The following is a 24,399-nucleotide window of genomic DNA, read 5'->3' on the forward strand; positions in this document are numbered from 1 at the left end:
CCTGAAAGACTTCGAAGCTCGAGAGGCATCAAAATATCTCCAAAAGGTACAGGATGCCACTTTGGCTTCAAATAATTTCAATATTTCATCTATTTTCAGGTCGGAGAATCCAAAAAACGACCTACGGGTATCCCTATCTCCAACGTCGCCCCGCTCCGAATAAGGGCGCACGATCGCCAACGGAATCCATCTCCTGTATGTATCTCCAATGATGCCCCGACTAAGTTCGGGATGCCCCGAGTGTCGACAATGCGTGCCCAGACCCCTCGACACTTCGGGAAGACGGGGTAGTACCTTCGCGGCCCTCCGTGGCGCTCAACACCAACAACGGGATAGTACCTTCGCGGCCCCCTGTAGCGCCTCCTCGACTAAGGTCGAGATGCCCCGAGTGTCGACAGTGCGTGCCCAGACCCCTCGACACTTCGGAAAGACGGGGTAGTACCTTCGCGGCCCTCCGTGGCGCTCAACACCAACAACGGGGTAGTACCTTCGCGGCCCCCCGTAGCGCCTCCTCGACTAAGGTCGAGATGCCCCGAGTGTCGACAGTGCGTGCCCAGACCCCTCGACACTTCGGGAAGACGGGGTAGTACCTTCGCGGCCCTCCGTGGCGCTCAACACCAACAACGGGGTAGTACCTTCGCGGCCCCCCGTAGCGCCTCCTCGACTAAGGTCGAGATGCCCCGACGAGTCGACAGTGAGCCCGAGCTCCCTCGACCTCGGGATGACGGGGTAGTACCTTCGCGGCCCCCCAAAACGTTCGTGATTGACAACAAAGCACCCCCAAAATGTTCGTGGATAACAACAAAACAACGCCCACACAGATCTCCAATGGCAACTATTTCTCCTATTGTGCCGGCGTCCCTAGAAAGCGGACCCCGAACAAAAGAGCATCCACAAAAGTTAGTCGAGGAGCAAAGCTGCCGACCTCGGCGTGAGACGCTCGACTCCGACAGTAAAAAAAGGGCTCACGGCCTGAATTTTTACCTTGTCAGCTGGGAGAAGTGCGACGCGGAAGATCTGTCGCGTCGTCTCGACGTTCTCGAGAGCTGAGTCGACCACAAGCCAAAGAAGGCTGCTGAGTCGACCTGAAGCACTTGACTCCAACTGCATGAGAGGTACACCCTACTTGGCACGCACATCTCCATATACATTTGGCTATATTACAGGATGATCGACGACTGGACTACTTTCTTCGTCCGAGCCAAAAAGCAGCTCGAACTCGGAAGTCGGGGGGTAGTGTTGGGGGAAAAAATAGACCGCCCCACACGTACAATTAAAGCGCGCCAAATCTGACAACAAGCCTGAGCTCACCATGCAGGCCGAGCTCATCCATGCAGGCCGAGCTCAGAAGATCGAGCCGAGCTCAGAAGACTGAGTCGAGCTCATCATCCAGGCTGCCGAGCTCAGAAGACTAAGGCCAGAAGGCCGAGCACAAAAGCTGTCGAGCCCATCCAGGCCGAGCTCATAGGCCGAGCCGAGCTCAGAAGGCTGCCGAGCTCATCCAGGCTGCCGAGCTCAGAAGACTAAGGCCAGAAGGCCGAGCACAGCAGGCCGAGCCGAGCTCATCCATGTTGCCGAGCACAGAAGGCCGAACCAGAAGGCTGCCGAGCACAGAAGGCTGCCGAGCTCAGAAGGCCGAGCACAGAAGGCCGAGCACAGCAGGCCGAGACCAAAAGGCTGAGCTGACCTCAGAAGGCCGACCTCGTCGTCTATATGCTGCGGCCATCCCCTGCAGCAGCCTTACCGCACCATGTTTTACTTGCCGGCCACGCCACGACATATTAATTAGGAACCATACTCTGCTACGACTGTCAACGCCTCATCATTCCCAAGAATGTACTGCACTGCGCGTCTCAAGCAAACTCTGGCTGCACGCCATCTCCCATGATGGGAACGGGCCATCCACGGCAACTCATTACTTCCACGCCCATGTCCAATCGTGACGGTAACCCATTAATTCGTCCAGTCACATCACAGGTAACCCTGCCACTCTCCTTATAAAAGGGGAGCTTCTCCCTCTAAAAAGAGGGGGCTTCTTCCTCCCAAGGGAGGCTTCGGATTTGGAAATACAATCCCTCTCCTTCTCCAAAATTAAGCCCCCCTCTGACTTAAGCATCGGAGGGCCGGCGCCGGAAACCCCGGCCACCGGCTTTTTGCAGGCCCCCCACGGAGGACGCCGCTCGCCGACGGATCGCCGCCCGCCAATGTTCGCCGGAGCTCCTCCTCCTCGGTTCGCGGCCGCCCCCGGGTCCAATTTCCAGCAACAAATATATATATGCGCGCGCGCCCCCCCCATGCTGCGCGAGTGTAATTTTTTTCTCTCCCCACTTTCTATTTGACTTTCAATGCTTATCCTAGCCAAGAATCTGAAATTTTGTAGATGAGATGCATAACATATTTACATTCCTATACAATGTGTTTTTATTAGGATATGGCTAGAGAGATTTTCCAAAGCATAAGTACGCTAAGTAAGTGACCTAATTATGTAGATTGTAATTAAACTAATATATTAAAGCAATTTTGGAGTGAGCTAATGCATCATTGGTTGCTACCATCCTCGAAGTGTAGAGGGAAGAAAAAAAACTAAGTGCAAAAAAAGAAATATCATTTATAATCTCTAGTCTTGTTATGCCAAGCTTGTAAGAACATGCATCATCATCAATACTAATATGTATTGAGCTACCATATGTTCAATAAAAAAAAAGGAGAGAGAGAGAGAGAGAGAGAGAGAGAGAGAGAGAGAGAGAGAGGATTCATATTTATCCTCCCGGCCGGTCCGGTCCAACTGAGTGGGGCCAGGTACCGACAGGATTCCATCATCCTTTCGGATGTCGTAAGGTGGCAGAAGCGGAGTGGAGGAGCAGGCGCGCCGGCTTCCCCACTCGATCGGAAAAACCTGAAGCAAAGACGCTTCTCGAATTCTCCAGAGGGTGCACGAATTCTCCGAGAACGACCAACCCCTTTACACGCCGTCCATCTCCCACCAATCCAATGGCCAGGCTTCCCCCGCTCGAACCTTCTGGAATCGGAGCCCATCCGATAAAAGCGCGCCCTTTCTACGCCTTGCCTCCTCGCACTTACATTCTCTCTTTTGATCTCTATTTTTTCCGTTCTCTTTGTATAATTCTTCTCTTCGATTAGATCTGCGAGAGAAGCCATGGCGAAAGCCGAAGGTCCGGCGATCGGGATCGATCTCGGAACGACCTACTCGTGCGTCGGCGTGTGGCAGCACGATAGGGTGGAGATCATCGCCAATGACCAAGGGAACCGCACCACCCCGTCCTACGTCGCGTTCACTGACACCGAGAGGCTTATCGGTGATGCCGCCAAGAACCAGGTCGCTATGAACCCCACCAACACCGTCTTCGGTAAGTTCAGATCGCCTACTCTGTTTGCTAGGCTATGCTTTTTACGTAGTTACTAGCATTTGTAGTGCTACGTTGCGATAAAATTCATGGAAATTCTATAAGTTTGAGATCTTGATGAAATTGTTCACGCGTCTTTGATATGCTTTCTGAATTTGTCGTATTTTTGCTGGTCATTGTGGAGGATTTTTTTTTTCCCCAAAAAAAGATCAAATTTTTGGTCACTTGATTGATTTGTGGGTTGGTTTGGGAAGTTAATTTTTGATTTATTCTATTTTTAGCTTTTATGCTCCGAGTTATTTAAAACCTGCCAGCTTGTAGATATTCGATATAATTTTTCTCATGAATGGAAAATTCTGCATTTTTTTTCTAGATTTTGTTATAGGGATCGGAGCAAATTATGTGTATGTTTAGTTTTGTTTGGAAAGATCCAACGAAAAGTTGCAACATGATCCGTGTTATTCTTAGGGTTATGTAAAAACTGTTACGAATACTTTTTTACAAATTTTGAAACTTGTTTATTTTTTCTAATTGACGTGCTTTGCATCAGGAACCTGTTTTCCATCTATATCTTGGAGATCTGTAACATATTTAATGTATATATGTTTATAAATATAGGAAACTATCAACTGTGTCAAAAATTTGTGTTTTTCTTTGGAAATACGGGATTTATAAAAATATTATGGAAGATATTTATTGCACAACTTAAGCTATGCATGTGGAGCTAGATTTATAATGTACATAGTTAATGTATATATCTTTATAAATATTCAAAGCTACCAACTGTGTATATATCTTTAGATATGCTGGCTTTATTAACGAATTAGGGAAGGCATTTATTTTACAATTTAAGCAATTTATATAGTTGTAAATCGGAGAAGTGTAAAAGGCTTGAATTCTAAGCCGAATTGACTTGATCTGGATCAAGTTTAGTCTTCTTGATTTTAAGTTCAAAATTGTATTCACTGATAAGATTGTGATTATGAAAGCCTTTCTGAATCATTCTATGAACTATTATTATCCTCACTTTAAATTCTACTGGAAATTCTTAGGATTTATTGAGGACAGAGCTACTTGTCATGACTTGTGTTTATTTTATCTTTTTGGAACACTTTGCATCTTGCTTTTTTTTTCCCGTTTACCCCTGACGATCTTTGTTCTGTTTGTGGTTATGGTCGTGCACAGATGCGAAGAGATTGATTGGCAGACGTTTCAGCGACCCCTCTGTCCAGAATGATATGAAGCTATGGCCCTTCAAGGTCATCCCAGGCCCTGGTGACAAGCCCATGATTGTGGTACAGTACAAGTGCGAGGAGAAGCAGTTCTCTGCAGAGGAGATTTCATCCATGGTCCTCATGAAGATGAAGGAGATTGCTGAAGCCTACCTTGGTTCTACTATTAAGAACGCAGTTGTCACAGTCCCTGCCTACTTCAACGACTCCCAGCGTCAGGCCACCAAAGATGCTGGCGTCATTTCTGGCCTCAATGTCATGCGAATTATCAATGAACCCACCGCTGCTGCCATTGCCTACGGTCTTGACAAGAAGGCTGGCAGCTCTGGCGAGAAGAATGTTCTTATCTTTGACCTTGGTGGTGGCACCTTTGATGTCTCTCTTCTCACCATTGAAGAGGGCATCTTCGAGGTGAAGGCGACTGCTGGCGACACTCACCTTGGTGGTGAGGACTTTGACAACCGGATGGTGAACCACTTTGTTCAGGAGTTCAAGAGGAAGAACAAGAAAGACATCAGTGGCAACCCCAGGGCCCTGAGGAGATTGAGGACAGCTTGTGAGAGAGCAAAGAGGACTCTCTCCTCCACTGCCCAGACCACCATTGAGATCGATTCCCTGTATGAGGGTATTGATTTCTACACCACCATCACCCGAGCCAGATTTGAGGAGCTCAACATGGACCTATTTAGAAAGTGCATGGAGCCCGTGGAGAAGTGCCTGAGAGATGCTAAGATGGACAAGAGCGGCGTCCATGATGTTGTCCTTGTTGGTGGGTCGACCAGGATTCCCAAGGTGCAACAGCTTCTTCAGGACTTCTTCAATGGGAAGGAGCTCTGCAAGAGCATCAACCCCGACGAGGCTGTTGCCTATGGTGCTGCTGTCCAAGCTGCCATCTTGAGCGGGGAGGGCAATGAGAGGGTCCAGGACTTGCTGCTGCTGGATGTTACCCCTCTCTCTCTTGGTTTGGAGACTGCAGGAGGTGTTATGACTGTCTTGATTCCAAGGAACACTACCATTCCAACCAAGAAGGAACAGGTCTTCTCCACCTATTCCGACAACCAGCCTGGTGTCCTGATTCAGGTTTATGAGGGTGAGAGAACCCGGACAAGGGACAACAACCTTCTTGGTAAATTCGAGCTATCCGGCATTCCTCCTGCTCCACGAGGTGTGCCTCAGATCAATGTTTGCTTTGATATAGATGCCAATGGCATCCTGAATGTGTCCGCTGAGGACAAGACCACCGGGCAGAAGAACAAGATCACGATCACCAATGACAAGGGCAGGTTGAGCAAGGAGGAGATCGAGAAGATGGTCCAAGAGGCCGAGAAGTACAAGGCAGAGGATGAGGAGCACAAAAAGAAGGTGGAGGCGAAGAATGCTTTGGAGAACTATGCCTACAACATGAGAAACACTATCAGAGATGAGAAGATTGCCGCCAAGTTGCCACAGGCTGACAAGAAGAAAATTGAGGATGCCATTGAGCAGGCCATCAATTGGCTGGATGGCAACCAGCTCGCTGAGGCAGATGAGTTTGAAGACAAAATGAAGGAGCTGGAGAGCATCTGCAACCCAATCATTGCCAAGATGTACCAGGGCGCAGGTGCAGGGATGGCTGGTGGCATGGACGAGGACATTCCGGCAGCTGGTGGTAGCAGTGGTGCAGGGCCCAAGATTGAGGAAGTTGATTAAATTGCTTGAATGGTAGCATGCGTGCTTGGTGTCTTGCAGTACACCCGAGCTTATTCACCTTCTCTCTCCAGTTTCTCGTTTGAGGTGCTTTAGTAGCAGCATGGTGTGTTTGGTGTCTTTGCAGTTCACCCGAACTTCTAGTTTTTGTTTCTATTTTCCTGGTGGCTACAGTGAGCGTTGCATCTGTTGTGATGATTAGTTTAGTCTTTCCATGACTATATTGGTTTAGTCTTCCCATGAATTGGGGAACTTAGTTCATGGGAACTCCTGTCTTTACTACTTGTTTGAGTCAGGTTATATGTCAGGAATGCCTCTTATCGATATGCAAGGCAGTGGGTTGACGAAGTGAAAATTTGTGAAAAAGCAACATTGATGCCGGGTAGCTTTTGGATTGGTTGTGCTGATAATTTAGACCATATTTGTAGATTGGGTATAGAATGCAGCACTCATGTCTGTATCTATTGTAAACTAACATAACATCTAGGCAGATATTTTAAAATTTTCATTCCATGATTTATTTTGGATATTTAAAAATAACGTTTCATTGTTGGATTCACTGGTTTGGACTTCCGAACATGCCTGACTGCAAATTTTGGACCAGAAGTCTTTGTTTAGAACCCTAAATATCCTCACCTCGAGAGTATTGCCTCCTAGGTTCATCTTTTTATGACCATTACATATCCACTACAAAGAAGGCAGGTGATGTCCCAATAAAAGCGGACTCTCTGCATTCATCTTCTGCACTGAGATGAAGCTCTTTTGTTCCGTACCAAACACAGACCTTTTAAGCTATCTGGCCATTTTATGCGATCATCTGCTACTTGTGCCTTTTCCATCGGCAGAAGAAATCTTGTCTTCTAGTCTTTCCACGATGGCTCTGGCTGCACGGGCCCCTGGCATAGTTTTCCCTATCCTTTCACCGAATGTTACATGCTTACTGTTCTGAAGAGCTGCTTCTTCAATCCTCGTACTCTTTATAGGAGAGAGTAGGGCATCATAAGATACTCTAGTAGCAAGTACTTATTGTAAACTTCCAGAATTGACAATCTACGACAGCGTGCAAGAGGAAAAAGCCCGCAGCATAAGCAATTTCAGTTATGATCACCATAATAACATGTAGATTTCAAACCGATGGTCATCTTACAACAGTCACTGTAAGCTATCAAGGATGATAAGTTAAAAAAATGATCAAGAAATAGGTATGCACCAGCAACAGTCACTAATATGGAGAACAATTCAAATATATCAACCAATGAACAACTAACACGAACTCCATCTTCGGAGGGCACACTGTAAAACTACATAAGCAGGAGCTTCGGCTAAATCAACCTTATCTGTGGCTGTCAAGGCAATGACAGCAGTATCGGCAGGCTAAGAAATCAGATAAGGGCAAACAATGCAAGGAATTGCTTCATTGCAGGTCAAGAGAAAGAACACAAACGTGGCAAGAAAAGAAAACCAATACATTCATGGAATAAAAGCCTTAAAACGAGTAAAAGACTAATTGAGAAAAAAGGGGTGTCTGTGTGTGTGAGAGAGAGAAAGTAGCAGAATACATGGACATAAGATGATCGCAAAGGGGTTGCAAACACAAATGTACAGGAAATGCTTTGGACATTCAGCGGCACTGACTGCGACCCATCATACAATGGTACATCCTAGAGATGAAGTAGAACCCGCAGATGGTCAAGTTACAACAATTATTAGATATATCCCAGATATGCTAAAGGTATTTACATATACTGAGTGACAGTGTATCTTTAACTAGCTATACAGTTTTTATCACCGGTCCGCTTCAAGCTGACACAAACACAAATATTCAGTAGGAACATAAACAAAGGACATTTACTGGTTCCATAAGAGTATAGGGATAGAATTACTTTGAGAATGTATATAAGCACATTGAAGCATCTCCGACCACATACAGAACAGAAGCATGACAGATTTTTAGTGAAAGTATATGAATTTGAACGCACACATATTTTTGAACCACAAACACTGGCTTTGCAGCCAAGCATTTTGTCATGCTTCTGTCAGTACATTGAAGCATTTTGTCATTTACCACAAAACAATCAAAGTCGAATTTAACTTGATGATTCCTCATGCTAAAATTTCAACATGACTCCCAAAGATGTTCTCAAACCTCAACATTTTGTCAGTACATTCAAGCATGCAACTCACTAAAAATATCCAACCAAACATGAAAAACCACCAAGAATATTCAGCCAAACCAAATTGCAAAGGAGAGTTGAATATGGCAAGAATGCACTTCCATTTCACAAATTTCCTTTTATGCTGCATAGTTAGTAAACAATGGAAATTGGCCAAACCACCCATCACATGCTATTCCCACCTGTTCAGGTCAACATAAGATTATTAGCTCCAAGATGAGGAGGGCGCAAGCATACACGAACTTCGTGTTCTTCGGGCCCAACACGATGTTTAGGAACCATTATTTCTAGCACGGCGCCAGTCTCATCATAGTATGCTTCTAACTTAGCATCTTCTGGGATTCGAGTGGCAAGCGGTATCTCTCTTATGAATTCCCCTGGTGGGCAATGCTCAGGAGAAGGGTCGGTCAGCTTGAATGTTCTATCATGCCTCTTTACATATGGCATCCGAGCAGTACTGACACAGAGTATCTTCACTATCCCATGAGTAAGACTATTCCTCCAAGAAACCTTCACACTCTGTTGATCAGCAAAAGGCAGGCTAACCATTATCAAGTAACCTCGTTCATCCTCATAAATCGTCTTTGCAGCAGTTACCGGCCCATAGATGTGCCTCATCACACCGCTAAAGTCATTCAACCATGATGGCCCGACCGGGTGTATGTCCATGTCTTGGGCTCTCTCCGAATAAGAATTCAGGGGCAAGCCGCAATCCTCATCCATCGCATGTCGAAAGAGATCCTTCCTGCGCTTGCTGCAAACTGGAGAAAGGTCCATCCCATCACCATTGGAATGATTAGAATGCGATAACAAGTTCAAACCTGATCCATTAAGCAATTTCTTTGGGTGGGGATGCAAAATGCCCTTCGAATGAGGAGGAGGCCTTTCGAGCTCAAATTCAGAGTTGGGAAGATTCCTCCATGACCCGAAATCACTGGCTTCCAGCGGGATCGAGAAATTAAGCTCCCTGCCAGTGAGCTCCATCCACTTCTTGCGGTCCACCTCGGTGACAGCCGCCAAGTTGGGTGACCTCACCACTTCAATACCATGCACACACTGAGGGTTCGACAGCCCACGGTACTGCTTGCGCTGCATCCGGTGGGATCGGACGAAGCCCTTGTCGGCGCTGAATGGGAATTGGGGCTCGCCATGGCGGGAGTGCCCGTTCATGTAGCTCCTCAGCTGCATCTTGCCCAGCGCGTTCTCCGGCCTCTCCTTGAAGACCCACATGTACATGTTCTCCATGTCGTGCTGGACCAAGAACACATCAAACTGGAGTTCGGACTTGTCGAAGCCTAAGACGCCATTCCCATCTCGGGTTGTCTTGGCCTTGGATTTCTCGGAGAGTGCTGGCTTGAAATAGAAGGTGAAGAAGAACCATGCGCCCCAGATGCTGTCGCCTCTCTTGACACATTTGCGGGCTGCGCCGACCCTGGGGAGGTGCAGGAGAGTCGCAGGATCATAGACCTGAGAGCCAAGACTGACGTCCAAGATATCGTTCCAATATTGCTGGGGAGGGGAGCGCTCGGCGGAGAGTGGGAGGTTGATGTCGGGCGGCCGCTGGATCATCAGCTCGCGGTCGGACAAGTCCTCATGGGAGGAGAGCAAGGCCGGGCCGCCGGAGGGATCCATAGAAAGAAGAGTGGATGGGTGGTGGTTCTCCATGGACAGAGAGGTGAGGAGATCTTCTCCCATGGCTCTTTCTCTCTTATCTCCTTGTGCACTCTAATGGCCTCCTCTACCTCCTTCTCAAATGCTATCCGTCCGGGGGGTTTCGAACTCCACCGCATTCAAGGAACGCATCCCATAGAAAACACTCGCAGACACATTCCATAAATCCCACCCCACGAATTCCTATCAGAGACAAGAAATCCGATACCCCCTAAACCCAAACTCAACAAATCTTCGCAAACCCGGATTTCTATGAACAAAAACCCTAGATTTCTTAGAAACGTGCCCAATAAAATGTACGACAAGGAAAATAACTGATCGGCTGACAAGAGAGAAGGAATCTTTCTCGATCAGCGGCCAAGGAATCCCAAATCGTCCAAAAAAAGGGGAGAGGAGAACCCTAATTAAAAACGCTAATTTATCCGAAACCTCATCAAACCAGGAACCAAATCTTGAACCAGGAATCAAACAAGCCGAATAGATAACGAAAAAGCTGAGACCTTTGACGAACTACGACCATGGAATCCCCAAAACCCTCCGAAAACCGGAGAGAAGAACCCTAAAATCATTAATTTCTTGGAAATCCTTTACGCAATTTAAAACAGGAATCCAACACAACCAAAAAGATCAGATCTTTATCGACCTAAGACCATGAAAATCCCAAAATCCGCCAAAACTGGGAGGAAAACACCGAATCGGAGAGATAGAACCCAGCCTTCCATATAAACAACAAAAAACGCAGGAAGAAGAAGAAGCGGAAATGAATCGAAACCCGCCCCTAAACAACGGATTGCATCAAGAAGACCTCTTGGATTCCAGAGGAGACCGCTGGAACTCGAATTCCTTCCCCATTTCAAAAGACGGAAGGAAGAAGAACAAAACGTTAACGGGTCCGTTTAAGGAGCCAGGCCGACCTCGCCGTTACTTGACGGTGACGTCGTGTGAGTTCTTTTTTATTTAATTAAATCAATATAGGTGTCAGCCTATATCTTTCTTCAATTATGTGGCTCAAGGGTCAAGTCAAAAAAAAAAAGCTCGTCAAAAGAGACTCTCCTTCTTATCATGAGAGTTCCCTCTCAAGCTCTCCTTCCTCCCTTATCACAGTGGTTGTTAATGGTAGACCTCTCACAATTCTTTTATATTTGTGATCTATTGTTGAAAATTAGGACAATTGAATCAATGATAGCCTCAAGAGCTATTCAACCGTGATATCAGGTTTGTAATGGAGACAATGATTTAGTGAGTAGTCACTAATTGATGAATGTATGTTAAATTCGAGGTGGCCCCTGCCGGATTTCTTATTTGATAAGTTATGGAAAGAGCTATGTTGATGGAGTCAAGGTCACATTTATCATAGGATGCTATAACTTGGCCCTCTTAGTCCTTGTTTAGAAAAATACCACTATAAGTGGTAGAACTATTCTAGCCAAAGTCATCTTAACGTGCACACAATATTCCACGTACAATATTGGGATACTTTTGTACTTAGGATAAAAAGTCGGCATTAGTTATCAAAATGATGGATCAAATGTAGCTAATTAATTCCCATGCACTTGCTAATTTCTTACATAAATCAATTAATAAACAGGCCGCGAAGCAAATGTCTTGCGAGCTGCTTATCAAATACAATGAATCATGTATAAAGAAAGCCTTCTGAATGAGTAGGGGAAAAAAAACATCTGAAAGCAACCTTGGTGCAGGTAATAGCTTGCGTGCAGCACCAACCATGATAGCTCCCTCCATGTCAACTTGCTAATCAAGCTTAGCACGCTATGAAATATTTAGACTTGGTACAAAATATCACCATCCAAGCAGCATATGCACTATAGAACCCATCATAAATTTTTTTTTTAATTGGGTCAGCTGCTCAAACTGATCTCCCATGAGCACAACCAGCTATATCACTATCAAGAAGAACCCATCTTTTACTGCATAAAGCCGTGCCGTTTAGTATTAACCGAACACCAACCTTTCCATGTTCTTGAAGAATATTATCCTGTTGATTTGTATTATTCTTGGCCCTGACGTGTTACACCGGCGTGCTTGTGGATAGCTATTGAAATAGTAGAAGCCACTTGCAGATTAGTTATAAGCAAAAATGAAGGAGACTAATGACATTGTAACATCCTAGTAATCACCCACGACACGATAACACATCATGCCACTCTTGCTTTCCCTTGATCTCATTGACTAAGTTTTGCATCCATAAAAAATACAAGTGATTGTAGTTAATTTAAACTGCTTAGTTTGAGCACTAATGGGCCATATGGTAAAAGTGCATTCCTACAAGGCTACTGAATTATTGACCCTAAAATATTGCTCTTGGGAGTGCTCCCATGTGCCAAAACGCAGGAAACCTCAACGCATTCTCGAGGAACAGAAGGGAGCATGTTATGATGGAGTTAAAAAGGGGCAATTGATATATGAAAGAGTTCTTTTGAGGAGCCAAAATCCAAATGATGGATTCCTGAGATGATCCCAAATGCACCCCCCACTAGAACCTCTCCTTGGTATATTAATTGGCTGCGTATAATTTAGGTAGCTGTTCCAAGTGGCAACATGCAATTTTACAGTAGTTTTTAGATATCATGCAACATGTAATAATAGACACCGTGTAGTGTAATTCCCCTGACAATGGTGGTTTCTTGTGAATTAGATTATCACTGATCTTTTTCAATTGATTTGGGTGAGTGGAAGGAAATGCAGTGTATAATATACTATGCGCTTATGCTACTATGGATCTAGTGGATTGCAAGCCGAGTTTGTTCTACATAGAATTTTCTTGCCAAGATTTTATATACCACTAAAATGGATGGTTAGAGAGCACTCTGGTGACTAGGTGGTTGCTTTTGTTGTTGGGCATTCGGATAAAACTTTAAGAATGATTTTCTCTAGCATTATAATTTTTTTTTGTTTTCTAACTTTATTGGATGTATTCATACCAGATGAGAGTGAATCAATTGATTAGTTAAAGATAATAATAATAATAAAGAATGGTTAGATTCCTATCACACTTATCAAAGAGCTTCGTCCCCACTAAACTAGCAACAAGACCATGAAAGATCCTTTTTTTGATAGGACCGGCAGATCACTGGGCACATTGGATGCCTTTTAACTTGCATTACATTGCTTTTAGCAGTTCATAGGAGCCTATCAGCAGGGCCAAGAGATAAACCTATTTTTCTCTCGGTTCCTAGGAGAGTGGTGTCAACTTGTTCGCCAAAGTTTAATTGGACCTTCACCCCTAAATGTTGTTGTCATCACTCTTTCTGACAGTAAGCTTCTACGATGGATGGATAGCCCCTTAAAAGTTGAAATCTATTACCTTGGGTTTTTCAACGTAGAGAGGGATGGAGTTAGGCCTGAAATCGGATAAAATATAGATCGGATATCAGTATATTTATATCTATTTTAATTTTATTTAATAAATACAGATATGGATATACATATTAGTCGGATGCAAAATTTATATTTATATTTATTTTAAATACATATAGATACAAATTGTATGCTGAAAGCATGGATATAAGTACGAATATAAGTCGGATAATTAAACTTGATGATAATATTAAAGATATTACTAAGTGGATGATAAATCAAGTAACAATATATTAATATGGTTATATATTACTATTAAAAGTTTATGAGTGATATATAAAATTAAATATGGTTACAAATAGAATAGAATATTCAGACATAGATTGAGTAGTTCTCTACCCATATCTATATCTGTTTGATTTTTATGTTTTGACGGATATGGACATAGATACGGATATTAGTCGGATGTATTCATATTCGGATAGATTTAGATACGAAAATGGATCCAGATAGATACCATGCTATCCACTTTCATTCCTTGATGGAGCACTCCTCTCTCCCACCTAGTTGTAATTGTTCGGGTTTTGAATGTTGACTTAAAATCTTAATTAGTTAAATCAGGGCCTATGTAAACCATGAAATCTATTGGATGTGATTGGCTACACTGGCACTCCCTACACCTCACTGTGATGGCTAATAAGGGGAGGGAGTGCTCTATATATCCATCTAACCATGCTCTATATAAATTGACGATTGTTATGCTGAAGTTGATTGGGCATGTAAGGTTGAATAGTAACAGGCATGGATCATTTTGTGCTCGCCTTGTGCTCGTATGGTAATTGATTTTGTCATTGAAGGACCACACCATGCCATGCTAACTGGAACGGTCGCAGCTAAAGTATACCGCAAATTGGAAGCTTGGGTATCGTTTAGCATTTTTTTTATTTTTTTCTATTTCAAAAAATAAAATAAAATTTATTTTCTAAGCATTTAAATATGAATATATTTGGTATATATGATTATTTTTGAAAATATAAATATGACAATAATGGTGGAGATGGTAATAACAAAAATAGAGGCATTGGAGATGGCAATGATACTAGTGACAACAGTGATGGTGGCCCAAGTGTAGCTAATGCAGTAGAGGTGGCATAACAATGGTAGCAGTGGGGTTACTATCTATATAGTAGAGACAATGATGACGGTGGCGGAGGTGTGGTGGAGTGGCTGATAGTGGTGGTGGATTGGTGACGGTGATAATTATAGTGGTGGTGATAGCATGGTGGTGGTAACAGCAACGATGGTGGCAGAGATAGTATTAGTTGTAAAATATGATTTTATTATTTTTTTATAAATATTTAAAATTGGTATTGTATTTTTAAAATAATTTTTAAAAATAAATATATAAATTATAGTATCTAATATCATTTTTATTTAGATTTTTGTGATTTTATTTTAGAAACTTAAAAAAGAAAGAGATGCTAAACAAGTCCTTATTTGTACTCTTGAAATCGTTTGCCTCTCTCTTCAATACCTTTCGCTAGAGATGAAGCATAGACAAACCCCACACATCGCCATCCATCGGGACAGGGGTTGTCTTTCATGTGAATGGAGGATTCACCTTCTTTTGATCGAATCTATCGTTGGACCGTGTGATGCAAAAGTCAATGCAATTAGTCATTCTTTCACGCGAAAGATGCAACCAGAACTCCGTCGGTGTAGATTTTGAATTGAAGATGGCACTCAGCGGACCACTTTAGCATATGATAACAATCACATCTCAAAGCGTGGAAGACAGGAGAATAAATTTTCTGCTTCGCCCCACAACTGAGCTGCTCCCGAACTCACAGCAGACCAATCATGGTGAGGCCACACCACGGAGAAACCCAGTTTCACATGACACAAGACCTACATAAGAACAGCGAGATTTCGTGCCAGAATCAAGTAGAGCAAAAACCCAGCGCTGTGACTGTTGTCCCAACTTTACCACCACGCAAGGCTGGGCCACGCCCTGATGAACATCCGTTGAAGGATGTCGACAACCCGTGACATGGACTCGAAGAATTTTTAGGTGGATTACTCGCATTAAATATTTATTTCCCTTATCAGACAAATGCTCTGAGGCTCCGTAAAGCAGCCTTCGAAACCAGACTGCTACTTTGTCTCACACCTCAGTTACGTCTAGCGTGACCTGCACGTACTCAGCCCAACCTTCCCCAGCTATATATATATATATATATATGTCCTGGGAGTTTTGATGAACTCCAGCCATCAAAACACACTTCCATATGGCATCTCCAACACCCTCACCTCAACCCAAATCCGATACCCCGGATTCCCACTACTTTGCACTCACCATCGCCGTGGTTGCCATCATGATTATAGTGTCAAACGTGATAGCCTTTGCATGCTGTTCCCCATGTCGCTTTGCTCTAGCTCTTCGGAGGTTCTTCCGGCGACCTGAGGTCTCCACCAGCGAAACCAACAGTAATGCCAAAACTGCCAGGGTTATTCCGGCACTGAAGTATCACAATGAAGAGGAGGACTTGGAGAATGCATCCGATAGCGGGTGCTCGGTGTGCCTATCGCCTTTCATGGATGGAGAATATATCCGGCAGCTGCCGCCATGCAACCACACCTTCCACGCAGCTTGTATAGATATGTGGCTCTACTCTCACTCCAACTGCCCCCTTTGCCGTGCCAGCGTTCCAGTACGGCCTCCTCGCCGCCCGACTGCCGCCGCTGCGGTGGATTCCGGGCCGCAACATCCAACAGATTTCGGCTTGATGGCCGGCGTCGTCGGTGTTCTGGTGTGACATGGTGACCTGGGCGCCGGCTTGGTTGTACAACGGAAAATTTCCCCCTTTTCCATTATTCATTTCTTATTTTTTCATTTTTTTTGGCCTGCTGTGTGTGAGCCGAAATGGCGTCCAAGTGCACAGATACAAGAGCCTCAAGGGCTCGAACTAATGATCTGAATTCCATGTATTTTCAGAGACATGTCGAGAAATGCTAAGGAAATGCAGTAGTTTGAATCACAGATATAAAGGACAAGGCAACATGCTAACATGATAATTTTTCATCTAGCAGTTGCTGCTTAAAATCTTAGAAGCGCTTCTCTGATAGAACAGGAATGAAGCTGGTAGGCTAAAAAGCAAGAATCTATTAGATGTCTTAAAAACACCGTATGACAGTATAATTTATTGTATGGATGAAATTTCTCAAAATCACACTATAATACATGGTGCAGTGATCCATTGCATCCTCACATTGGTCACATGCTATTAAGATTATTTACATTTTTCGTAGATTATCTAATCTCGCCTGTAGTTCGCTGTCTATCCCACCGTCTTCAGTCCCAGCTGTTTCAGCTTGAGCAACCCTGTCAGCTGCCGCTGGTTGAGCCACCGCAGATGTCGGTGCTTTGACAAGCTGTGTGCGAATTACAAAAACCAATGGATTTGAGGTATATTATATATGAATCAAGCATAACAATATCCTTTGGTTGAAGGAAGAAAGAGGTAACAGATATGTAAGCATATACCTCTGCATTAATGTCGATACCAATTTCATCAAGGACCTGGTTCACAAGATCTTCTGTTTCTTCTTCTTCCTCGTCACCCTCTAAGGCATCATCAATAGCATCTCCCATCGCCTCGCTTACCATTTCCATCCTCTCATTTTGCCGCTCAAATTCTTGCATTATCTTCTGCAAGCCTGGTAGGTTCATCTGCCTGTTCATCTGTCCCATTGCCTTAGTAACACCCTTCATAGCCTCACCCATAGCTTGGGTTGATTTCAATGTCTGCAAGAATCACAAAATAGTTGAAAGATGACATTGTAGACTGGTGAGATGAACTGATTCAAAGTCAATTCCCGCTCTAATAAAAAACTTTCACATATAACATGAATCTGCAGTTTTAACCTAATTATAACGGATTAGAGAACCTCACACACCACCCCGAACATTTAATTCTTCAAGGAATTGGCAAAAGGATGGTCCTTGACGATGCATTAAAGATATAATGCTAATATTCAACCGATAGGGTGCTTGCACATTCAGTGTCAGACTTCTTTATTAAGTTTCCTGTAACTTCCACACGTATTTTATCATCCTCTCCAGCAGCTCTGAAGTAGGAGTGGAAACCATGAAACTACATTAGTTAATACAACTTGGACATGACCTTATTTTTCTAACATATGTGATCAAGGATCTTACAGTTTTCCAAGAGGGAAACATGGTTAAAACACTTAAAGGTCACCATCCCCCCCCAACCCTCCCCGCTCCCCCACCCTTCCGGATTCTCTCTAATGAGCACTTATTTCCATTAGAAAGCCAGGAAATCTGTAAACCCAGCCAACTTCGTCCATGCACTCATCTCTCTCTCTCTCTCTCTCTCTCTCTCTCTCACACACACACACACACACACATTTCTAGTTCCCTGCTCATTTCACTCTTTTCCATTTATACCATTCTCTCAACTTGCTCAATAACTCTTCTTCTTTTTCATTTCCGTTATATTTTCATTCTCCTCTTTCCTTCATGTCTGTTTTCTGTTTTTTCATTTTCCATTCTTAATTTGTTCTTTCCTGCCATCTTTTGTATTCCAACATCTGCACATTTTTACTGCTGAACTAGCAAAGGCCACTCATCTGGTTTTGAACTAATTTGCAATCATAAGAAAACATGTAATAGTTGAATTACTACTACTACTACGACGATGACGACGACAACCCGATTCAAATAAGCATTGATCCCAAATTAGTTGGGGAAGGCTACATGAATCTTTTTCTTTCATTTCGCTCTGTTAAAAGCACAATTTCTGCAAGATATAGCGATAGCACATCCTTCCTTACTACGTCATCTCATGTGATTTTCGGTCTACCTTTATCCCTCTTTCCTTCCATATGTATCAAATCACTTCATAATAGTGCATTCCTCATGCTACATTGTACGTATCCAAACCATCTAAATCATCCTTATCTCAATTTGTCCTTAATCAATGCTACCTCTGCATCTTTACGAATGATTTTATTTCTTATTCTATTTTTTTTTGTATTACTATATATTCATCTCAACATTCTCATTTTAGCCATGCTCATCCTATGCAAATGTTTTTTTCTAAGTATCCAGCTTTTGGTGTTGTAAAGCATAGCTGGTCATAATAACTATTATTTTAAAAAAAATTTGTTCAACTTGGTAGGTATCCTACAAAAATAGTATTTTTTATTTTTGTGCACTTTTCCACTTTATTTACCCCGCTTTAAGTCTATGGATAACGCCCTCTTTAGTTTTTCCTTATGAATAATCAATGCTAAATACTGAAAATAATCACTCTTAAAAATTTCATGATCCTCAATTTTCTATTAACCTTTAGCCCTATTTCTAATTTTACTAAAGCGACATTTGTCTTGGTCCTACTCAACCTCAAGCCTTAGATTATAATACACTCCTGCATAATTCCAACTTACGATTAACTCCAACCTTAATTTTATCCACTAAGACTATATGATCCACAGGTAGCATGTACCAAGGAATATCGTCCTAAAGATACCTAGTAAGCTCATCCATAACTAGCCCAAAAAGATAAGAACTTAGAGTGGATCCATGGCGTAAATGTATGGTGATTGAAAACTCACTAGTATTACTATCAATAATTCTCAGACCAGTAACTGCTCCATTATATATATCCTTACTCACATTGACATAACCAACAGAAACTCCTTTCTTTTTTAACACCCATCATAAAACTTCTCTAGGGACTCTATCATACGCTTTTCTCTAAATCAATTAAAACTATATGAAGATCTTGTCGCTTTCTCTATATTCTTCATTAATCTCCGAAGGAGAAATTTAGCATCCATAGTCGACCTTCTTACCATAAAACCAGATTGGTTCTCTGATATTTTTGTTTCACACCTCAATCTGTACCCGACAACCCGCTTCCAAAGTCTCAAAATATGGTTCGTGAGTTTAATACCATGATAGTTAGAACAATTTTGAATACCATCATTATTCTTATAAATTGATATAATGCTCTTCCTCCATTTATTAGGTATCTTTTTGGTCTTTAAAATCTTATTGAACAAATTAATCAATTAAGTTACTCCCATGTTATTTAAACACTTCCAAACTTCCATAGGGATTTCATCAGATCCAACCGCTTTTCCTCTTGTCATCTTTTGCATAGCCTCTTTTACCTCAAATATTTTAATTCTACATGTATATTTAACATTTCTATCGTCAATGGAACTAGCAGGGCATCATAAATCATTTACATGACTTTCATAGCTTGTTAAAATAGCTCTTCTATATTTCTCTAATCCCATCCTCAAACAAAACCTTTTGATTTTCCTTTTTTGATGTATTTAACCTAAGTCGAGTCTCTAGTTCTTCTTTCCCCTACTCTTACAAACTTATATATATCTTTCTCCTTGTCTTTAGATTCTAACTTGCAAAATATTTCTTCATATGCTTTGAACCTATCTGCACTGCCTTCTTAACTTTCTGCTTAGCCAACTTATAGCTTTCATATACTCAAATAATTAAATTACTAATGAAAATAAATATAATTGGATGTCTTATTTTCTTCCAATTGAGTTAGTTGTAATGAAAATGACAACTAAATTGGACTGCAAACTATTGCACAAATGATTCTCTTGAACATCATTGTATTGCTAGAAAGTGGATTGCTCAAAAGTTTTTATACCATTATTAAACTTTGATACCTGCCACATATCATGCATATATTGCAAATGCCCTGAAGTCATCATCACCCATCATAAAGCCTAAATGGTCATTTGATCTGTTCAGCACATGAATTGTCGTTTCAACTTTAATTTTATCAAAGTCCACAAACTCTTATAACCGGAAGCATAGGCATCCTATAATTCAATACAGTTTTCCTGCATTCGGTGCCTTAGTATATATCATAACATGACCAATGAATTAAGTCACTAAAGATGTCTGCAATTCTCAAGACCATTTTAACTCCAAGCATGACAAAAACTGAAAGAATCTTTCACAGGAATCAAATACGTCTTAAAACAGATCATATAAGAAGCATTTTCCCACTCTTGGCATCATTAGCAGTTACAATAGGCATTTCCACAAAAGGAATACTGAACTACCTATCTTATCTCAAAAAGTCAAAGAAATTTTATCAGACAATATTTAATGAAGAAAAATGTAATTACTGAATTTCATTGCCATTTTCATGTCAAATGCAAGTGAAGAGCATCAAATTACCTGAATTCTAAGAGATACACCTTGAAGCTGTGATTTGAGTGCATAAAACTTTGTGATCTGATGTCTTGTTCGAATAAGATCTTTGGCCATTACTTTTACAGCTCCCTGTAAAAAAATATTTACACAACAAGAAAAGATACAGCTCAGGAAATGAAGAAACTTAGTGTAAGAAAACATGCAAATCATGCTCATTGATTAATCTCCAACAAAAGCTGCCTGAATAAAAAGGTAAAGAGGAAAGCCAAAAGAGATCACAGCTAAAAGATTTCAAATTTTCCAAATGCAAATAACTTGATGACTTTAACATATACTAAAGAACTCATGTTCTTGAAATAAGTAAAGCAAAGTTCCCTTGGAATAAGAACTCAAAATATGCACTGGTTTAGCATAGTCAAAAATCCCAGTTTTACTGATATTATGACAAAACAAGGGATGTAATTCATTGTATCAGATATGCATTATGTTTACCCAGTTAACTAATGACTAAATAAAGTCTGAAGTAGCTTGCCCTGCATCACTAATGGCAAAACCCATGCTTTCTTCTTTTACATAATTAAAAAAACATTCCTACTTAAATCATTGCACACAGGCCAAAATAAGGCAACAAAGGGATTTTAAATCATTAGCTAGCCTTTCTGAAATCTAAGTTGTACATTAAAAACATGGTAACTCAGCATGCAACTTAGAAATTTATAACGATGACAGAGAACATATATATATATATATATATATATATATAATTTTTACAACCATCTTTCATGCGGCAGGATGATGAACTCACGAGACAAGCATCAATTTTGATCCATTGATAAAAAAACAGCTGCATGTAGTCATGTTAAATTTTTAATTTCCCAAAAAAAAAAAAAAGTGAATGTTCAAATTCCTTGTGTGCATAAATAGTAAATTTATAGCTAGTGATAACTGTTTCTGTGTTATTAAAGGCATTATGACTCAATACAGTTCAGAAAATTATAAAGTATAGGATGATGTACTGCATGATGGAGTGATAGGCACCAAGAAAAAAAATATTTGTTCAATTCAAATATTACTATTTTTTGAAATATATGTTTCCCTTGATATAATTGCTTAGGTGTTAGTCAATGGACTGGGGTACCCAATATGATGTAGATGTTTGGTTTATCAAGGACAAGATAATGAAATCGATAGAGATGATATCACATGTAGGAGGCTTAATATGGACAGGTGCTCGAATTTATTGGATTCAAAAAGGAAGAGAGGAAGACCTAAGTTGATATAAAATTACAGGAAAAGGACTGCAAAAGCTTGTGGTTGCGGCAAATGAAGATGTTAACAGAAATCAAAGGCAGACAAGAATTCACAAAGCTGAACCAAATAGTTGGGGTCATGGGCATGGTTGTCATTAGTGCAGTGTTTGTCTTAGTTATGTCTATTAGCACTAAAATGTACTTAGGATGTTATATTGTGTATGATTATATACATGATATAGAATTTAAATTTTATAAAATTTAGTTCTGATAAAAGATAAATATTTGGAATATATATGTAACAATTAACATGTTGTCACCAACTTCAAATAAATAAAATAATCTCACTTCGATATAATATGTAACCTTGATAATTGGTTCTCTAGTGTGCTATTCTCAAATCTTTATCACCAGTAATGACATTACATATTTTCCATAATCTACAACCACAACCATCACCATCACTTCTCCCCCTCCAACCACAAATAAATAACTTCCCCCAGATTAACCCCAAACTCAACTCTTAGTACAAATGGGATAAACCTGACTTAATAGATCAATAGGCTCATCAGCTATAATGAAGAGCCCACAAAAAGCTGTAAAATTCATGGGCTTCGGTCATGTTCAAGACATTAATCAAGATCACCAAAACCCACATGCAAATGCAATAAAATTTAAAACATAAAACAACACAAGAAGTCACCAAAAGGCAACATGAAAAATATTGCTCAAGGTAGACCATTACTTGCACATCCCCACTTATTTATCATTTCACACTAAAAGATCTAAAGTGTGGGATTGCGGGGTATAGCTCACACCTATCTGATGAATCGACCAGCCTGTCCTATCCTCCAACTTGTTCGCTCCTTTCCTTCCTTCATCTCGTAAACTGAATGTTCATACTGCATTTTAATCCCCTAATCCATCTCTTGAGAAACCATGACACTATCACTCATTGGAGTACCTATTTCGAAGGAACCAACTATGGCTATGAAGTACAGACATATGAAATATAAAGTTAAAGAGGATGCAGAACAGATTTTAGTGGAACATGGAAGTGTTGGAACAATAGTTAACACAAACTAATTCAAAGACCAAAACTAAACCAAAGTGAAACTCAAATATCTGCATTGTATGATAAGAGCAATGGAGAGGTCACAAAAAGTGCATACCATTTGCCCTTGCTTGGCTGTTTTCTTGATCTCTGCGATAAGCTTTTTCTCTTGGGTCTGCAGTCCTTGCCTCTCCCTTTCGATTTCCCTTATTGATCTATCCAACATTCTCTTATTCTCCCTCAGCAGCTCTACAAAAAAAAAAAAAAAAAAAAAAAAACCACAGCAATCATCAAATCGTCAAACAATCCCCGGTTTTTCGAGTGTACTACAGACGAAATCATCGGATATACTTATCTACCTATAAGTTAGTTAAGTCAAAGAACAAAACCTCATAAAACCAGAAATCTTCGATCAAGGACCTGCGGTATCTAAAACATCCATCGTAAAAACCAACGTCCCAAGCCAAATTCTCAGCAATCTAACGATTTTCGATAACTAAACAACGATTTTTGTTTTTGTTCACCCAAAAAAGAACAAGATTTTACATAAAATATCTTTTTTCCATAAAAAGTTGAAAACCCATCGAAAAAAAAAACAGGATAAATCAACTTAATATGACAATATGATCGCAAACCCTAATCGAAACGCAAGCCGAGTAAAATTATCGAAGTTGCAAAATTATCGAGTTTGCACGAACAGAAACAGGGAAATAACATGATGTTTACGTGATTGAGATCAAACATATCAACAAAATATCCCAATGAAAGAAAATCATGGAGGGGATAGGGGAAAGGTACCTGCGGGGGTTTTCTTCTTGCCGAAGAGAAAGCTCATCTTGAGGAACTTCGATCTGTTCTCTTTCCGCTCTCCTTACGTCGCTAGATCGATATGGTGGAGAGAATTATTGGAGGAAATTGGGGAAGCTCTTCTTCGATCTCTCCTCCTCCTTCCTCGTTGTTCCTTTTTCTCTTCGAAAGGGTTTGTTTCGACCGACCGATCCTACCGCACGCGGTAAAAAGCCGCCAATATATTGCGAATTAGGGATTTTGATCTTTTCCCCTCTCTTCATACTTTACTTCAGACCTGAAATTAAATTGGATATCGTTTAGGGATCCCACGATAATTGTTCTAACGCACGTGACGTCTCACATTTAAAGTGCGAGCTCTTTGCAGCCTTTAGGTGAAACTTGCTTTTGGAAAACCATCTCGAGGTCCCTAAATATGTCATAATTTCTTTTCAAGTGAATTAATAAGAGCTCGCATTGGGTATACTTTGAACAACTATCATTGACAAAACTAGTATATGTTACATATTCAAGTTACAAGCTATTTATGTTTCATGATGCATGCAACTACATAAGCAAATAGTGCCCCCCCCCCCCCCCCCCCCCCTCGAAGCAAGTGAATAAAATTTATATAAATG

The 24,399-nt window shown here is 41.4% G+C and overlaps 4 protein-coding genes across 4 annotated transcripts; 2 read left to right on the forward strand and 2 right to left on the reverse strand.

Moving 5' to 3' along the window:
- The first annotated feature begins 2,915 nt into the window (after window positions 1-2,915).
- On the forward strand, window positions 2,916-6,801 carry LOC103716519 (heat shock 70 kDa protein 4-like). Its single transcript, XM_008804544.4, has 2 exons — window positions 2,916-3,368; window positions 4,551-6,801. Exons 1-2 carry the CDS (start codon window positions 3,158-3,160, stop codon window positions 6,284-6,286), a joined length of 1,947 nt encoding a protein of 648 aa, XP_008802766.1. The 5' UTR covers window positions 2,916-3,157; the 3' UTR covers window positions 6,287-6,801.
- A 1,555-nt stretch (window positions 6,802-8,356) lies between these two features.
- On the reverse strand, window positions 8,357-11,004 carry LOC103716518. Its single transcript, XM_008804543.3, has one exon. It carries the CDS (start codon window positions 10,150-10,152, stop codon window positions 8,644-8,646), a length of 1,509 nt encoding a protein of 502 aa, XP_008802765.2. The 5' UTR covers window positions 10,153-11,004; the 3' UTR covers window positions 8,357-8,643.
- A 4,723-nt stretch (window positions 11,005-15,727) lies between these two features.
- LOC103716529 (RING-H2 finger protein ATL72-like) lies at window positions 15,728-16,466 on the forward strand. The gene has a single exon (XM_008804560.2). It carries the CDS (start codon window positions 15,735-15,737, stop codon window positions 16,260-16,262), a length of 528 nt encoding a protein of 175 aa, XP_008802782.2. The 5' UTR covers window positions 15,728-15,734; the 3' UTR covers window positions 16,263-16,466.
- A 128-nt stretch (window positions 16,467-16,594) lies between these two features.
- Window positions 16,595-24,005, reverse strand: LOC103716516 (vacuolar protein sorting-associated protein 2 homolog 1). The gene is made up of 5 exons (XM_008804542.4): window positions 23,774-24,005; window positions 23,094-23,224; window positions 20,696-20,800; window positions 16,991-17,251; window positions 16,595-16,878 (listed from the first exon to the last, which is right to left on the reverse strand). Exons 1-5 carry the CDS (start codon window positions 23,808-23,810, stop codon window positions 16,741-16,743), a joined length of 672 nt encoding a protein of 223 aa, XP_008802764.1. The 5' UTR covers window positions 23,811-24,005; the 3' UTR covers window positions 16,595-16,740.
- Window positions 24,006-24,399: the final 394 nt, after the last annotated feature.

This window comes from Phoenix dactylifera, chromosome 3 (assembly GCF_009389715.1).
Source record: "Phoenix dactylifera cultivar Barhee BC4 chromosome 3, palm_55x_up_171113_PBpolish2nd_filt_p, whole genome shotgun sequence".
Taxonomy (NCBI): Eukaryota; Viridiplantae; Streptophyta; class Magnoliopsida; order Arecales; family Arecaceae; genus Phoenix; species Phoenix dactylifera.

Excerpts from the sequence above, each read along its gene's own strand:
- LOC103716516 (XM_008804542.4), bottom strand. The coding sequence starts at position 23,810 with ATGAGCTTTCTCTTCGGCAAGAAGAAAACCCCCGCAG. Across the intron at positions 23,225-23,773 it reads CAAGAAGAAAACCCCCGCAG|AGCTGCTGAGGGAGAATAAG; the intron begins GTACCTTTCCCC and ends TTTTTTTTGTAG. Across the intron at positions 20,801-23,093 it reads CAGCCAAGCAAGGGCAAATG|GGAGCTGTAAAAGTAATGGC; the intron begins GTATGCACTTTT and ends ATTTTTTTACAG.
- LOC103716519 (XM_008804544.4), top strand. The coding sequence starts at position 3,158 with ATGGCGAAAGCCGAAGGTCCGGCGATCGGGATCGATCTCGGAACGACC. Across the intron at positions 3,369-4,550 it reads CCCCACCAACACCGTCTTCG|ATGCGAAGAGATTGATTGGC; the intron begins GTAAGTTCAGAT and ends GGTCGTGCACAG.
- LOC103716518 (XM_008804543.3), bottom strand. The coding sequence starts at position 10,152 with ATGGGAGAAGATCTCCTCACCTCTCTGTCCATGGAGAACCACCACCCA.
- LOC103716529 (XM_008804560.2), top strand. The coding sequence starts at position 15,735 with ATGGCATCTCCAACACCCTCACCTCAACCCAAATCCGATACCCCGGAT.